This window comes from Falco punctatus (genome assembly GCF_963210335.1).
Source record: "Falco punctatus genome assembly, chromosome: 1".
NCBI classification, from domain to species: domain Eukaryota; kingdom Metazoa; phylum Chordata; class Aves; order Falconiformes; family Falconidae; genus Falco; species Falco punctatus.
Genome location: NC_137580.1, coordinates 49,073,962 through 49,092,592, shown reverse-complemented (window position 1 = coordinate 49,092,592; position 18,631 = coordinate 49,073,962). Strand labels below are relative to the sequence as shown.

Genomic DNA, 18,631 nt, shown 5'->3' with positions numbered 1-18,631 from the left:
TGTTTGCAGTCAATCTCCAGACCAAGCATACTTTCCATTATCTTTCTATAAGTGGTTTTAGACATCAAATTCATTTAAGAGTATTGCAAACTGCCTCTAGGCTATCTGTGAACAAAAACCTAAGTTCATCTAATGTGTTCTTTGTTATGTTGTATTTCAACTATTCAGAGTGCCAGTGAAGCAAGTTATTTTTCATATGTTTATCTTCTTTTCATAGCAAAATGTGTGGACATTGCTTTAAGTTCTTGTACTGATGTTGCCTATACTCAAATGATGTATCCTAATTTTCTGGATCAGAAGTCTCGAGAAGTGATTGAGTACAGCTCTGAGTACATCCTCATCAGTGTGCTGCACAACTTGCTCCAGGGAGAATGCAATCCGGACCTGAGGCTCTTGGGCTGCTCAGTGCTGGCCCCACAGTGCGAAAAGGACAAAGTTATAAAGCCCTGCAGGCATGTCTGTGAAAATCTGAAAAAAAATTGCCTCCCTGCCTTTGATGCAATAGACATGGCTTGGCCGTACTTCTTAGACTGCGACCGCTTTTTTGCTGGGGAAGAAGAGGGATGTTTTGACCCGCTGGCAAAGCTGCGAGGTAAGGAAGCAAGCCCTGCTGATGCAGCTTACTTGTCTAGATGGGAAGGGTCTCACCTCACTCAGCTTGACAAGTCTATGGCACAAAACCTCTCTGCTTGTCATCTCAGCTTGTCATCTTTTTAGACACCTGTAAACTGTGATTCATCTTGTTCCACCTATTTTAAACACTTAATTAAACTGTGCTCAAAAAGCATCTGTTTCTCTCTCTCATATACAAAGAGCATCAAGACAGGCAGCTCAGAGCTAGATGTTTAGACTGCCAAAGTGCGTTTAGATAAGCCCTGCTCTGTGTAATAGCTGTCTGTATATTTCAAATATTTTATTTAAAAACTGAAATAGTAATGCAATCATAAATTCATGACTGCTTGACAAGCTTAACACCTCATTAAAATAATCTCATTAATGGTTGTCATGGATTTTTGTTTGGATGAAGAAGATCCAGATAGCTGAAGACAACTGAACCTCTTAAAAAATGAATTTGCTCCACCAGATTCAAAGGGAAAGATCTGTACATTTTGTGACTATAATGTGCTAAGTATTCCAAAGGCCAGATTATAACTGGAGGCTGCAAAAAAATATTTGTCGCTATGCCTAAGCATTAGTATGATTTTGCAAAGAAAATATGCCACAATAAACAGTATAGGATGTACTACATAGTTTTAAATTTTGATTGCAGCTGTATTTTCTATAATTCTACTACTGAAAAAGTTATTTTGCAGAAAAGTGCAGGCGTTCATACAATCCTCTGAGCATCATGGTTTTAAACACTGTGTTACAATTTTTCTTTGCAGGGGAAGTAGATGTGGAGGAAGATTTGCCTTCAGATTTGCCAGCAACTTTTATTCAGTTCAAACACCATTCTTATTCCCAAATGGTGAGCACATTAAAGAAGACTGCTTCTAAGTGCTCCCATATTGCAACAACTTACAGCATAGGTCGCAGTTTTGAAGGAAAGGATCTTTTTGTGATTGAGTTTTCAGCCAAGCCTGGACACCATGAACTGCGTGAGTTATATCAGTGTTGATCAAGTTGCTTGAGGGAAGTCCAGATTATCCAAGTGAAAACAGGTCCTTTTAATGGGATATCACTTAAACTGTTAAAAGCATTGATTCAAAACCATTTCTCCTCCTTTGTGTTCCTGAATTACAGCAATAGCCGATGGTTCACTGTAGCAATTATAGTCCAATTGCAATTTTCTACCTTTATGACCTCCACTTATGACCATGGTTGACATTCCTTGTCCCTAGATGTATGACCATGTGATTGGTTGCAGTGATATGGCTATTATTTATATGTGTCCAGTGTACAGAGAAGTTGGGATAGTTTTCTGTTACTGACCTGTCCTCTCCATCATCTACCACTTCCTCGGTCTCCTTTTATTTATTACTAATAAAAAGCTTTATTTATCAAGTGCTACACGCTTCCTACAAGTAATGCCTGTCCCTAGACTAAACATAGTCTTTCACATCCTAAAATATGTACATGTGAGAAGGCCTCGGATACAGAAGGACATTGACATCAAAAATAGGCAATGCAGCACAGAAAACAATACTGAACAGAGTTTCAAGCCAGTGTAATACCTGTCAGTATAACAGGTGAATGATACCAGGAATTTGTGATATCAGAATGCCTGAATATCTTTAGGATATGAATCCTCACAACTGTTCTGCAAAGGGGAACAGTGCTGATCTCTATTTTGTAGATTCATCACTGAGACAGCAAGGGCCAGATTTTTAAATGTTGTACATTCTTCAAAATCCAGATCATTTCCTTGGGGAGGATTAGGTGTTATTTTCCAGTTACCAGCTCCCAGCTCAAATACAGTACCTGACTAACTCAGGTGGACTGCTATGGCCACTGCTGCATACCAAGAACTTCAGGCTGCTTCTCATCAGACTAGTTCCAGCATCAGAACAGCCTCAGCAGTGCGGCAGAACTGAACTACATCTGATTTAATACTTCAATGATATTATTATCTCAGGTCAAGCTACTGTGTCTTCTCTGTCTCCCATGCAGCATACCACACAGAAGACAGTGAAGACTGGTGTTAGCTTTGCTTAACTCTCAGCCGCGCTGCCTTGCATGATGTAGAGGTATTTTGAGGTGCCTTTAAACTTGCTCAAGGTCACAGGAGATGTCTTGAACAGAGCAAAGACCTACATTACTATTTCCTGGCCTATTATCCCTCCTCTCTTGTGTAAAGAAAAGAACTTGCAGGTGTCTTTTTAAGCTGATAGTTCCATTTGCCAGGAAAACACAAAGCCTACGAATCAGGCTTTTAAATTAAAACTGTGATATGGCATGATAAAGATGGTAGTTTAACATATTACCTAGCATTTCCTTCTAAATCTGTTGCTTCATGCTGCTCCGGACAGCACAAAAGAAAGTGGAAATAGCTCTAGAGGTGGAGATTTTGCCTGCCTGAGCAAACTGCAAAATAGGTCTGTGCCAGCCTTCCTCCAGCATTTAGTGCTCGAGGCTGGCCAGGTTCGAAGAGGAAGATGAAACGATAGACAGGAAAGGGTGTCTCCAAAGTGCATCTTTTTTCTACTTTCCATTAGTCTCTAAGAAAGGGTGGAAACTGAGAGAATAACTGTGGGGAATTGCGAAGTTTTACATTTCTAATAGTCTTATTCCAAGGCTATTAGCCTGAAAGCCATTTTTTATGCAAGACCTAATTTCTGTTCCAAATAGAGAGACAATATATTGCACATCTGCAGGTCGTTTCTAGGATCTGTGGCAGCATAAAGCATTGAAGCCACCCAAGGTAAGTGAGATTGCCAGGGATGTATTTTATTCCTTCCCAGCCATGGCCTGACACTTTTGTTCACAGCAGTCTTTGTTCACAATTAATAAGTCCCCCAAAATCAGAGCAATGATTGCTTCTTATGGTGTGGGATCCTGAGAGTATGGACATACTTTATTTTGCACTATTTAAATTGATGCTGAACTGACTTGTAAGGGAGGGAAATTAATCTGGAATTGGTGTGCTATTTACAGGAACATATGCATTAAATTAGTGTAAATAAAACTTTCTGACTCATCAGTAAGGTATTTGGGTTATGCTGCTTTTGGAAGCCATCCAAGTATAATCAAATTAAAGCATCTCATTACTTCACATTTCGCAGTTAAACCAGAATTTAAGTACATTGGCAATATGCATGGAAATGAAGTTGTGGGGAAAGAGCTGCTAATATACCTCGCACAGTATCTGTGTTCGGAGTATCTTCTTGGGAACCCTCGCATCCAGACCTTGATTAATAATACCAGAATCCATCTCCTACCTTCACTCAACCCTGATGGGTATGAACTGGCTGCAGAAGAGGTAAAAGACTTTTTATAAGGAAATGTTCAGGACTTCATGTTTCTAAAATCCCCCAAGCTAAAGGACAAACTGGGAGGGGAATGTCACACATGGGAGGGAGTATTAATAATCAGCAGCCAGAATCCCAGGCTGTTTTGGTGGTAGGTTGCTTTCCAAAGATGATGTGGACAGAGCCAAAAGGAAATCAGAGCCACGTTTGTCATTTTTGCTGCCTGCATGCAATGACGAGGGAATGACTGTGTTACTTTTTCACACATTTAGCACTCTCTGCTATCAGTTCTAGAACAAAATGCCCACTGAGTCACTGTAATGACTGTTAAATTATTTTATAAGGAAATGTGGTTTAATACTGTGGAATAGATGTTCTTCTTCTTTTAGAAGAGCAGGTATAATAAAATGTTTTTTTCTGTACTGTCACCCTTTCCTAATCTATAGCAGTTTTCAGAGATCAGCTGGTGTCTGAAGGAGATTTGTGAAAGCAAAACTTCTATTATATTTTACCTGACATTCTTCTTCTTTTCACCTCACTTTTACCGATAGCACCATTAGCATGAAAATAGGACCTTTCTTTATCTGCATTGCTCATGCGGTGAGTTCTCTCTGTTGTATGAGTTGTATGAGTCTGGCGTTATTGCAATCTGCCTGATCCTGTCTGGGAATGTCAGCTGTATTTTCTTTTTCTCCTCCTCTAACCCACTCTGCATCCTGCTCCATGCTGAGTAAGAAGCTGCTGCATTCCTCTCATGAGTCACATCACTGGTGAATGAAATGCTTCCTGCATGCTGGTTAGTGTGTTAGTGTTCATGGGAATATAAAATGATTAGTAAGTGTGGCTCTTTAACAGTATAGACATTTTCAATTTACTTATTCTAAAACTTCCCTTTGATTAAAATGGCATTTTAAATCATTTCCACAAAGTGATATTTTGAAACAGAAAGTTATTCTGAGGCTGGCTTCTATGTTACAAATTAGGGAGCTGGTTACAATGGATGGGTCATAGGACGACAGACAGCTCAGAACTTGGACCTGAACAGAAATTTCCCTGATTTGACATCTGAGGCTTACAGAAGAGCTGGGATTCGTGGGGCCCGCCTTGACCACATCCCCATTCCACAATCCTACTGGTGGGGTAAGGTATGAATTACAGATTTTATAATCACATGTACTACATAGCAACTCAGGAATTTAAGAAGCTGAGATTGCTTGTTCTGAAGTTATTCTCTGGTAATCAGACTTTGCAAGTAGGACTAAACTGGACAGGCTCAGAATTGGCATGAAAAATGATGGTGCAGGTCTGGCCAAAGAGGCAGGTGTCACAGATCATTGGGAAAATTTGTGGATAATTTGGATTTTGCTATTTTAGATAAAGAATAATGACTGTTAGGAGGGGGTCACAAGTGTGTAATAGTTCATCATTAGTTAAAGACTTTATGAATTTGGCTCTCATTGCACTGCCTTAGAAAACATACAAAGGCTTCATGTGAAGTTGTGTGGCATCAGCTTCCACAAAAAGGATGTTGATAAATGACTGTAACCAGTTGGAGCAATAGAAACAGCCTGTCAAGCTGCAGTGGTGCTGGAAGGGAGTGTTGCTGCTGCTTCCAGTCATGGGCAGCAGGATGGAGGCAGCACTGCAGGGCCTCACACGCATCATCACTAAGCTGCATGTTATGTGATGTACAGGAATGCAAAGCTCAGTTCCACCTGTGTCACTGGCAGCCCAGAAGCCCGACACTAGCAACTCATGATGGAACTTAGTTCCCCTTGAAAGAAGAAACACAGGAAGCAAATCAGTAGTTCTGGTACTGGGAGCTCTGCTTTTAAACTCACTTTATCCTAATTCAAATTTTATTGCTAGCAACAGTCATTTCAGCAGCTGGTGTATTAGCAGATTTGAGAAACCATATTTCAGTTCTCTACTCTGCTGCAGGTGATCTATTATGAGGCTAGGTCTAAATCCCAAAGGTATCTCTGATGCTGCCCCAGTGTTTTGGTACCCAAATTCAAAGTAGGGAAATCTGGATAGAAGCCCCTCACTTCCTCAGGATAATGTACCTCTGAAGATGCAAGGCTGCAGGAAGCTCAGTAATGCAGGCTGTATTAAACACTTGGATTTTGACATAACTAAGCTCAAGAAGTTTTTTTCTGGTTTATGGATATAATCGTACAGATCCGAGCTCATTCTGCTAGATATCTACCTGAGTATAAGGTCATAAACTTAACAGTTTCCATTTTCTGACTGAATAACGACAGACAACTGTGAGCTGGTAAATGCAAGTAGAGTACAGAGCCTCAGATGGGAAAGAAGGGTTGAGGGTGTGTGGAGCAGAGCCTGAGGTTAAATGAAAACAGCTGAGGGAAAAAAAAAGATTTTAGGAGAAAAGCCTAGAGAGATAATAGTTTTGATTCACCCCTGTGGTGGGTTGACCGTGGCTGGGCGCTGTCCTGCTCTCAGTTTTGTCAAGGCTGGTCATTCCACGCAACTGCAGGTCTGTTACCTGTCAGGCTTTTTGACCCTCATCAATGTATGTGCTTTCCTTGGGGAAATGCTTACAGGGAGATGTTCCCTGTCTTAGGAACATGAACTCACAGACACTTACTTCAGTTCTTACCAAGGTTGTATAGCCCAGCCACCAAGCACTGCCACCAGCGTGTCCACAGATACAGCTGATGAGTCAAATTGTGTCTGCAACATCTCACTTACCAGGCAGAGTCCTTCCTTTCCTGGCCCTTTGCAAAATCAGTAGTGAGGATGGCAGTCTCCTGGGAGCTCTTTCATGGGCTGTATCATTCCCTGAGCTATGTGTAGACAGGCTACAGGATTGCTGGTATGCCTAAAAGTCATCAAAAATGCCTTTGGTTTTCCATGGAGGTATCCAGGAAAGCTGCTTTTGACCTTTCGGACTGTATGTAGTGGCTGTGCAGCAGGCTTTGGGGTATAAAGGAAAGGATGGAGATCTCCTCCCAGCCATGTGCTCACTCTTACTCTCCATCCAGAGGTGCAGGGTTGAAGGCTGAAGGCTCAGGCACCACTGAGGAAGGGCAAACATGGCTTCGACCCCTCTTTGTGCCAGTGCCTGGTGCAAGCCATGCAGCCCAGAGTGCCTGCAATCCTCTGGATTTTCTGGCTTTAACCTCCCCACTCCCTCCCCCAGCCCTGCTTCTGCCATGGTCTTTCTGATGGTCTTTGGGATGGTCAGTGGTAGGCAGCCACTTGCAGATGTCATTTTTACAACAATGTATTCAGCTTTCTTGGGTGTGTAACATCATAGTGGTTTGTAGAGGGCTGGATGGAGTCAGCCTAACATTTGTCCCACAGTTATCCCCACTGCTGTGGCCACCACTGCCCCAGCTGCAGGGTCACTCCAGGGTGTCTGTCACCACAGACAAGGGACCAGGAAGCATTGGCACACAACCACCCTCTGTCTGAGCTCTGCCTCAGCGGCTGCAGACCTGGGGTTATAAATAAATCTCTTCTCCTTCAAGTGTTTTCTTGTTTTTGAAGACAAAATAAGGCAGTGACCCAATGATTCATTCCTCAGAGCACCAAACCTCAGGGAACCTCTGGATGCTCTTCTGACACCCAAGTGGGTCCTGACCTAAGCAACACCCCAAGCATCTCCAAATCCATATGCTTTATGGAACAAATGAGAGAACCAATTTGCCTCTGACCTGGATGACACCACAAAATCTCCTTGCTGACTGCAGTTTCACATGGTTCAGAAACCTGGCAGTATGTGGTCTCAAGCCTCGCATCCCTCTCCTCTGCCAGTGGTATCATAGGACAGCCAAATCAGCTATCCCATAATGAGCTTCAATTTTGTCAGGCAGATGAACCCATGGCTTTTACAGTAGTTGGCTTTGTGCATGCAAAAACATTAGATTGGATGTTTCAACACCAGCCCCTCGGCTTTCATTTACTTAATGATGTGTACGACCTGCCTTATTAAAGTAATCATCTGACTATTGCAGGGCATTATATAAAGATCAAAAAAGGAAAAGTGAGATCCCAGCCAATCCCATAAACTCAGGAGAGCTCCTGTGTCCCTGTAACCCTTGCTGTACAGTGCATTTTCTTCCCCACTGTTTTGAATTATTGTAATAAGTGGTCTGAGGGCTCAGGCTGAGAGACCTCAGGTTTCATCTGAACTGAAGTCAAATTGGCTTGATTCAAACAGAATTTAGAAGTCTGTGCCAGTGGAGGCTGGCATAGTCTTTAGGAAAATGAGTCTGGTTGCTTCTAAAAGGATAAAAAGAAGTCTTTGAAAGCCATGGAGACAGTGACTAATTGCAGCGTAATTGACAGAAATGAGACTCAGGTTTACAAGGGTTGTGACCGTTCCTGTACTTATGCAAAAATATTTCAGCTGTTTTCTGATTGTGCCCCAAATTGTTCCTGTGAGGTGGATACTTTAAAATTGATCTCTGACTAAAAAGCAAGAGCCCTGGTAAAAAAAAAAAAAAATAAATCAAAACCCACATTAAAGGAAAAGTCTATGAATAGTCAAAGGCCAGTGTGACACAGATAGCATCTGCTATCATCCAGTGGAGCTGAACCAGGATGTACACATTTCAAAGCCTTAATCACTGTAATGATGTCACTGAAATGCTATTAGGTTAAAAATAGTGACATTGAAACTCCTGATTTTCCACAACATTCGCTTCAATAAGACATCGGCTCTGTGACACAGCCGTGTCTTGTGGCTTCTGCAGGTATCTAGTAAGCAAGCTGCCTAATCAGGGGGAAGGACTGAATTTAGGAGCTCTCTAAATAAAACTGTGCCTTTGACCCTTGCCCACTGAATTGCAGAAGCAGCGTAAAGATCTTACCAAGGCCAAAACTGCTGTTTGACAGCAGGGCTGATTCTGGCATCAGGGATGCCCTCTCTGGCTGGGCAGTACAAGCTGGGGCAGCTGCCGGTGGGGCAGGGAGCTGCTGAAATTTAGGGACAGCATCCTCCTGGTGAGTGCTGGTGTTATGGAGCTTGGGAGGTGCAGGCTTGGTGACAGGTCCTCAGCCATCCCGTGAACCCCCAAACAGGGATTCATGGGGCAGACAGTGCCACTTGCAGCCCCTTATAAGCCACCAGGGGTCTTCTCTTCAGAAGAGGTGGGCTCGAAGGATGAGCAAAGCACTCTCAGCGTTCAGGTGAGAGTGGCTGATTCAGTCCCAAATTCTCTTGGGATAAAGATATTTATCAGACCAACCCAGGGCACTGCACAAAGACAGAAAAGCAAATACTGACTGCTGCTGGTACCATTCTTTGGAGACTGTCAGATTCTTTGTCATGAAGCTTGGTGAGCTGTTTTCTTCTCCCACCTCTGTGTTGGGTGAGTGGGTATGTAAGAGTGCAGAGCATTTGTCTTTTCCCTTTGGAGTGCCCTTTATCTGCCTTGTTAAAAATTATTTTCAGGTCAAGCCCTTCTTGGAAACTTCCTGTCTAATCTGCACTATTTTCCAAATTACACAAAAAACCTTGGTTAGGTTTTTGGTGCACAAAGTGCATTCTGTGTGTTCCCGGGCTGGTCAGACTTTACCTGTTACATCTCATCCTACACTTAAGTTGCCGTTTTATAGTACCAAGGTTGAATGGTTTGTGACACAAAGATTCGGAGGCTGCCACTAGGCTGACATATAAAATGGACCTAGCCTGTTTCTTCTGGGGACAAGTGGCACAATCTGACTTGTGTCTATATGCTCACCACAAACTACTGATTTAATGACTCACCTTACAGCAGTGGGAAACTCAGGTTTCTATTTCTTCCCAAGTACGAGGTACAGCCTTTTCAAATAGCACAGTGGCAGTGGCTGGAGGCTCAACAACTATAGAATGGCAGTTTAAGGAAACCTGAAAACTGGGAGGACTCAGTTAATAACTATGGCATATGAAGGACTTTAGCCTTCTGCCTAGGTCAGGGATGGGCAGGGTGATACCTTCTTAAATCATTCCAGGTAAAATTGTATTTAGACATGGCTTTTTCCTGAGACACTTTGCTTTCTACCTCATTGCTGGGAGCTGTAATACATCCATGATGCACCTTTGCTTCACAGTGTTTTTCTCTGTTCCATACCTATGTTTGTGTTACCCACTCATCCCCAAAGCTAGGATTTACCAATAGCAGAACAGGGACTGATCCAAAGAAAACAGGAATTACTATTATTGCAACTCCAATGTATAGGTCTCTAGAGTTTTTGTTTGTTCATTTTTTTGTTTGATTGGGGGTTTTGTGTTTGACATTTTTCGTGGGTTTGTTTCTTTTTTTTTTTTTTCCCTGCACATTGCTGACTTGATTCAGTGTTACTAGTCATTAGCCACTCTGAGATCCTGGCTGGCTGATTTGCTAATGGCTGATGGAATTAAAGCAAAGGTTGATATGCAATTTAGCAGCCCTATATAGATGCTGGACTAAGTCCATCATAACAGATCTGGCTCATTTTTAAAAAACTGTAGATCTGCACCCATGCAAAGCAAAGCGCAGGTTAGCAGCCTCTGCCCTCACCCACGTTTCCTCTGGAAGCTTCACAAACTACAAGCAAAAGACCCTCACCTCCTCCAAGGGCACTGGCGTGCGTCTGGGCTTGCAGGGAGCGGCCACCAGATGACACTGTTACCACTAAGAATTGACTAACTCCGGAACAGGTCCGTGAAATTACTTAGCAAAGGGGATGAAGGAGCCTCCTGCATTTCAGGGGGAGATGGGTGCCTGAGCATCCTCGGGAGTCCGGTGCCTACTCCTTTGGCCACTGTTACTGAGCGCTGATTGACAGAAAGGCAAATTCTATGACTTACTGCAACCGTTCAGTGCAGGTAAACTGCAGTCATTGTGTTTTATATACATTAGTTTTCATTTATTTGCATATAAACCTAGACCAAAGGATAGCAAATGAGACAGTGTATTTCCAGCCAGTGCTGAGAATTTCAAATTGATCCCCATATTCCAGCTTATCTATCCAAAGTCAATTCTGCTGATTCAGAAATGAAATTAGATAAGGAGTTTGGTTTGTGAGTAGTGGTACAATGCCACAATTTTTCAAGCCTAAAATACTAACATCATCACTTTGAACTGCTGAAATGTCACTGTAATAAAGTTATTCTTCTGTCAAATTTTCTTTTTTTTTTTTTTTTTTTTTTTTTTTTTTTTTTTTTTTTTTTTCAGTTTTCCCACAGTGAACAGTGTGTCTCATTTGTTCCCTGGAGCAAACTGACACTCTTCCTCCACTAACCTTTGGGATGGAAGAGCCAAAGAGCTTCAGCATTCTTTTTTCTGACACACTCTCTTCTCCACTGAGCTTCATCCTGCCCAGGATCAAATCCCTTCAGAGCTGCATGACTATTCACAGCTTTTCATTTTCTCCTGGATTTCAGGTGGCTCCTGAGACAAAAGCAGTCATGAAGTGGTTGAGGTCTATCCCGTTTGTGCTCTCTGCCAGCCTCCATGGGGGTGAGCTGGTTGTGACCTATCCTTATGACTATTCAAGGCATCCTATGGAAGAAAAAATGTTCTCCCCTACACCTGATGAGAAGGTAATATAGTTTTTGCAGGGTAAGCATATCAGTACGGTTTCCACATGTGGAACTATGCAAGTATTTTCTTTAAACAAGTAAAAAACCCTGATTTATTTAGATTGTATATATGTGTGTATATGTATGCATGTATGTATTAAATATGTAATAAATCACACGTTTATATATATAAATGCATGTGTGTGTATATATATATATTATTATTTATACACTTATTTAACATGGCTTAAAATATAGGGTCATTTACACACTATCAGCCTGATCTGTAAATATTTACCCATATATGTGTGAGGCCAAACATAATTTCACAAGGCACAGGTGAGGAAAAGACAAGCTTTTACTATTTAATGGTTGTAGGTTGTGACATTTTTACTACTGATTTCCAGAAGAAATGGAACAAGCCTGACCAGCAGTATTATTTTCTGTTGACTTCTTTAGGAAAAAAAAAAAAAAAAAAAAAAAAAAGGCTGACTGCCATATGGTGGCAGCCTTGTAACATTTATTCCAGGTCAGATGAACGGGAATGGTTTACCCCTCATCCCTGGAAAGTTCCCCAATTGGGACTCACTGTAAATCTTCTGTGAAATTTTTTGCCATCTTCCCTATTTCCCTTTGGCTTCCTCAGTCTAGTATTCATTGCCGACATGCCCACTAGGAGAACAGCTATTTTTTCAGCCTCCTAGCATATGTTAAAAATGTCCCTGGCCTGTTAAGATAGTTCTTTATATAATAAACACTTGAAAATACTCAGAAGTTGATCTTTGACTTGAAGCATCTGTTATGTTTGAGCATATCTCTGGGATGACTTCTAAAGTAACAGTTCTCACCAGCACATATTAAATATTTAAATATTTATGACTATTAAACATTTTCTGTAACAATTCATTTCTTCTGAGCTGTATGATACCTACTGACTATGTCTGTATGACAATGATTTAGCAGTGAAATAAACCAGGCACAGTAAAAAGCTCATGTAACAAATACCTGCTGGGTGGTAATGAAAGCTACAGAAGCTCTTGGTGAAGACTAGGGGAAATCACAAACCTGTGCACTTATATTCCATCACTTAGGCTAGGGGTATCCTGATTTACACATAGATGGTGGAGGAATGTGGCCATGTGTGCCTTGTCAAGCAGTCCATCACCTTCAGTCAGGGACAGTATGTGTGTTTTCAGTGAAAGAATGCAGTCACTTGGACAAAGAGCTCCATCCCAATGCAGTGCATAGTTGGGCAAACCCAAATGGCATTCCTGGTTTGCAACAGTGTAAGAGGACCTCACACCGGTGACTGCTGCATAGTCAGTGGCTGCAAACCCTGGGAAGTTAACTGTAAACTTCCAAGTTTAAAATATATAGGGCAGGACTGGAGGTATCCTCAATTAAAACCAGTGTTTCAAATGAGTCAACACAGAAACCTTAACACCACTAACAGTATCACTTTAAATTTTTCTCCGAAAGTTATAAAACCTGTACCTGTGAAGTGACCTGCATTTTAGTAATGTCATCTGCAACTGCTGCTGCTGGGGAACCTGCATCCTGAAATATAGCACCTTGACATTATGTCAGGACCTAGCTGCCATACGTTAGCCATAACCCTTGTTCTGATCCCTGACCTGTTGAATTTGCCATGCAAGGGGAAATGAGGCTGCAGCCCAGGGTGAAATACTGTGGTGCAGGTAATGGTCAGAAACTAAAAAGTCTAATTCTACAAAGTATATTCAAACCAGGTTGCCCTGTTTGAAAACGCATGTGGGTGCTGCCACCTCCCTGTGTCCCTCATGGTGTATGTGCAGTAGCATGAGGATCTTCCTGGCACCTGCTCCAAGACACAGCAGATTTCAAGCCTCTTTAGCCAGCATGACAGCCTGGGCTGGTACCTACTGAGATGGGAGATGCAAAAGCATTCTATATTAAGTCAGGATTTTTAGACTCTGGTCATCAAAATTATTTTGGTAAATTTACACTTACAGTGGAAATCCCTTAATTGGCTCAGTTTTGTGATTATTAGAAACATTTATAAATATTAGATCAAAGTTGTGTGCTTGGTTATTTTCACCTTTATCCTTGATGACAACATCAAGGATAAAGTTCTAGGATCACTTCTAAAAATACGATTTTACCCACCCAACTTCTTGCACACAGTCTCAAGCAATATACAATGGCACTCATGATGATGAGTAGTAGGATCTAGTAACTTCTGATAGTTTCTGTAATTTCAATGTTGAAATCTGCAATTATAGCTTTTGTAGATGAGGTTCAAAAAATGAAAAGGAGGGGGGAGATTTCTGTACAAAGTTGGAATAAACATTGGAGAAAAATGGCAGGAACCTGATTCAAATAAATGGTTTCTGCAGATCACTGCTGTTTCTTCTGTCTTCACTACATGTACCTGTCACTTTTCCTTTCTGGGTGATGACTCCTCTGCTCTTCATCAGTATCAACACTCTTAGGAAATCAGTGGTGACATCCTCCATCACCACATCCTATCCTTTGCTTTTTTAGAAATTATTTCTGCCCCACAAAGAAGCAACTGTCATTGAGATCAAACTGGCAGGTTGTCCTGTGTGAGTGATAAGTACAAAGCAAATTGATACTGTCTATTTTAAACAGCAGCATCCAATGTGGTTGGGCTGAAGCTGGTGTAGGTATTTTTGAAAGGGTAAAAACAGCAAGACCTAAAACATAACGGGGAGAGCTAATTTCAGCTTTAAAATCTGGGACTTGAAGTACAACCAAACAAGCCCTCGACTCCTGCCCTAGGTGATAGGTTGAAGCCAAGTGTCACAAAACCCACTGGTATTTAATGTTGTCTTGGCTAAATGTATTGGATTGCAGAGAAGGACCCTGGAGAAGAAGACAAGTGAAAACTTCCTGGCAGAATATCCTTGCATGGAAGTTCACCCCCTCCATCAGCCTCAAGGACACAGGGTGGCTCATTGTCTGGGCTTGCAACAGTAATAGTTGCTAGTAGCAATGACAGTGTTTGCAATTTGTAAAAGCAAATATATTCCAAACTCTTTTGTTACAGATGTTTAAAATGCTGGCTAAAGCCTATGCAGATGCACACCCAGTCATCTCAGACCGATCCGAACTTCGTTGCGGTGGAAATTTTGTAAGACGCGGAGGTATTATAAATGGTGCTGAGTGGTACAGCTTCACTGGAGGTAAAACCACTTTACCATCATATCAAGTGAGGTAAAACCTCTATATGACCTTTATGAGACACAAGGGTTTGAAAGAAATAGTTTTATTCATTCCAGCTTGCTTTAGGTCAGACCCCTGCAAAACATAACTTGTAAGGGATTTAAGTAGTAAAATGTATGTTGGTAACATTTATGTTCATATACCATGGAATGTATTTCCCTGAGGAAAGTTAACAATTTATACAAGGGTCACATTTGTTATTGCATATACCGTTCTAGTTTTCAAATCTGAAATGCAGAAATAAATGCCAGTGCTATGCTCTCATTCCTTAGTGGCATGAGTTTGAATCCATCTTGCAGACTACGCAAGCGCTGCTTTTTCAGTCTGTTTAAATAAACTCTTTTCCAGGGAAACTGCTACAGAGACAAACATCCCATTCATTTGTGCTTAGGTTGCTAATTTGATTTCCCCAATAATAGTATTTAGTTTTAGTCAGGATTCCTGAAATACTGGCATGGATGAAATATTAGTGTTCATAAATTTTCAGCGGTGCTTCAGTTGTGTTTTCAAATGGATCCCCAAATAATTATGTTGAAACTAGGCGTTTGGAAAGCTTTGAGGCATGAGTGAGAATTAGGTTTAAATGTCTTTGGCCTACATTCTTCTGGAAACTATGTCCAATGCCTTTTCTACAGAAACAGTTTTGAACATTATAATGGCAAAATGTCATCTCTTTAGAGGTGACCCTTGGCAATCACCTCTGATACAGCCGATTATGTAATTACCATGATTAACCAATCCTTATATTTCTATTGCTACTTCTTGATCAGGTGAATAATAATTTAAAATTATGATTTTTTTGCCTGAAAGAAGTGTCATTGTCATTAGTCAACTTGTAGTTGAAATGAGTTGTAGAATTCTGAAATTGTTGAATACTTCTTATGTATTGGCCATGCACATTCTTTACGGTACATTAATACACACCCACAGGGACTGCATTCAGCTGACTGTGACAGCAAAGCTCCAGTTAAGGGTTACATGGCTTGTTCATGATCTCTTTTTTTCTTTTTAAACCTTTAGGTATGGCAGATTTTAATTACCTTCATACAAATTGCTTTGAAGTCACCGTGGAGGTAGGATGTGAGAAGTTTCCTTTAGAGGAAGAACTGTTTACAATCTGGCATGAGAACAGAGATGCCCTTCTGAATTACATGGAAATGGTATGGCTCTGCTTTCACAGACCTTTGTGCTTATGGCTTTTCTTCTCCATTCTTTGTCAAAATCAATTTCTTTACTGTTTCCCTGGTTAATTATCGAGATAGCACTGAATCGATCATCATACTCCTCCAGGGGCCCTGGTGCCTCAGTGTGTCCAGCAGGAAACACAGATAATAGTTTGCATATATAAGTTTGCATACAGAAAGGATGGAGTTTGAGGACTCTAAAGGCCTTGAAAACAGTGAAAAAGGGAATTGTCTTTAAATAGGTTGCGCAACATTACAAATCAGCTCTCCAAAATGTAATGCTAGACAAAACCCACATATTCAGAAAAATATGAATCAATCTTTCTCTTGAAGAATAGATCAACAAGTTCTACTTTTCAGAGAGCTTCCTGGAACTTTTCCCTTTCCATATTCCATGTCTTTGGCCCAAACCCTACTCCTCAGCAACAGGAGATTTAGGTTCAGCTAAAATGGGGAGGTTCAAAGTATCTTGCTAGAAATGCCATTTCCACACTTTTCAGCTTGATTTCTTCGTGAAAGTAGCTAAAAAAGATCTGAACCCTGGTCTTCTAAAGCAACAATATCTGTAAGCATTAAAACATGCCATTTAAAAGTCATTTTTAATAATAAGTTTAAGCTCAGCAAAAACAAATACCTCACTGACAATAAGTAAGTGAACACAGAAACAGAAGTTGCTCATCTTTCTCTCAGCCATTAGTAGATTAGCTTTCTGTCATGCTTTATTTTGATAGAGTACGCAGTAATTTAAAATTGTTAGGAGTGTTTTTATGGCCCTTCTAAGCAACCTCTTGCTCCTTGTGGTAAGTATTATCATTCAATAAAGTCTACAGTACAGACCACCAAACTCATTTCGTTTTACAGCTGTCTGATGAAAATGAGTTTTAGTGAATCCAAATGGAGCTGGGTTAAATCCATATATATTGCAATTGAAGTCTTCAAGATGTAAAGATTTTTATAGTGTGAGATACTGTAGAAGTCTATGCCGGAAAAGCTTTTTGAGTAAACGCAGGACAGTAAGCAAACAACTTTTTAGATAAGGATGACTGAATTACTCCTGATAAGGATTAAGTCTGCCATAACCAATTCAAACTTTTCTTATTCTGATATATACCAGGCTGTTTGGTGTGTTTACAAACCTACTTGGCTTAACATGCAGAAGTAGAATTCATTTCCATAAATGCTGATCTCTTCTCCTCGTCAGAAGTGATACCAAAACACTCTCCCAAACTTACATGGCACAGACTTGAGGCAATATGAAAAATAGTATATTTACTAAATCAAAATGAATCGACATTGTTAAAGAAACTTCAATTTTTTCATTTTTATTCCATCATGTTATAATTGCAAAATTATTATTGAAGTTGGATGAGGTCATACTACTTTGAGTATGTCTATACTGTAAATTAAATTTGGGTCTGAGATGACTCTTCTGACCAGATTTACCCACTATCCATATGATAAATCCTCAAGTCCATGCTGAAAAACAAATTGCAGTGCTTCATCATAACAGTTTTTAAGGGAAAGTCTTCAAGTCCTTATACTGAGTTGTTCCTAAACCCTCCAGTGAATAGCTCCCCTCAGTACAGAGCTGCTGTTTAAGAAAAGCAGTGACAAAACAAGCTCACCTTAAATAAAAACCTGCTGTCACTAGACTAGAATCTTTTTCCAGCTTTGTATTAAGAATTACTGTTGAATATTTTAATGTTTATTTGTTTATTGTTAAATATTTCTTTTTTAAACATTTCTATATTCCAACAGAAAAGCAAATATCTTTTTCCATTGCTTTGATGATTTGTTCTTTTTTTTTATCCTTCTTTTGTGACAAAGCATAATGGGGAGGGGAAAATTACAGGAAAAGAAAGAAAGAAGGGTGGAAGTGAAGTAAAGAACAGCTCAAGTTGATCATAGCAGTTCAAGAGAAAAATCAAAATGGAATTACTTTTCATTTAAAAAGGTCATATAGAGTTTCCAATAGAAAATGTTTTCATTTTGGAAGATTGCAATAAAAAGAACCTGAAGAGGTTTAATATTTAAATACTTAGATTTTTTCCTCTTTTGTTCTGTTTTATTGAACTTCAAATAGAGTGAGCTGTTTGTGCACCTCTTTGTATGACAGAATTCACATTGCTCTTTAGCTTGTCAGCAAGCACATTTCTCATCAGCTCAAGCACCTCAGTTCTGTGCTTGTAGAGAAGGGAAAAGGGTTATTATACACACCGCTACCATGACATTCTGACATGTAGTGAAGTGTAGGCAGCAGAGCGATGATGAGTCCAAAGTAGCTAAAGCAATGCCTTCTTGTTCTGTGTAGGGCATCAGATTGGGGGTTTTAAGCCTTAACTTTTCATTTCTTTGTGCTTCTGGGTCTAGGGCAGACATTTAGAAACTGTCTTTAAATACTGTGCTCCAATCATGAGGTGCTAGTGATCTGTGCAGAGAAGGGTCTCTCAATACAGAGCCACATACCTGGCCCAAAATACATTTCCCTCAGCCCTCTTGGAGCTCCCAAAATAGAGGCTGTCATGTGAACAGGCAATAGCACCCAAGAGCCTCTATAATGGGTTGAACCTCTTGACAGCTGTTTCCTCTCTTACAGGGGTTTTCTTGCAGAAGATGAGAAGGTGGTACTGTAATAAATGACTTCCATCTAACTTTGCTTGCTTTGCCAGGTTCATCGGGGGATAAAAGGAATTGTGTCTGATAAGTTTGGCAACCCAATAAAAAATGCTCGTATTTCAGTCAGGGGCATCCAGCATGATGTCACCACAGGTAATATTTTTAGTTTGAGCTGTTTCCTG

At 40.6% G+C, this 18,631-nt stretch overlaps 1 protein-coding gene across 4 annotated transcripts in view; it reads left to right on the top strand.

The window, feature by feature from the left end:
* The window catches only part of CPZ (carboxypeptidase Z), a 77,476-nt gene that overhangs the window by 32,602 nt on the left and 26,243 nt on the right, over positions 1-18,631 (top strand). For all 4 annotated transcript variants that reach the window (XM_080407353.1, XM_080407352.1, XM_080407354.1 and 1 more), the window contains 8 exons: positions 218-592; positions 1,386-1,598; positions 3,723-3,919; positions 4,892-5,053; positions 11,287-11,445; positions 14,474-14,609; positions 15,670-15,809; positions 18,503-18,602. In XM_080407353.1, coding sequence (XP_080263479.1) covers positions 218-592; positions 1,386-1,598; positions 3,723-3,919; positions 4,892-5,053; positions 11,287-11,445; positions 14,474-14,609; positions 15,670-15,809; positions 18,503-18,602 — 1,482 coding nt within the window. The remainder of the gene's footprint in view (positions 1-217; positions 593-1,385; positions 1,599-3,722; positions 3,920-4,891; positions 5,054-11,286; positions 11,446-14,473; positions 14,610-15,669; positions 15,810-18,502; positions 18,603-18,631) is intronic.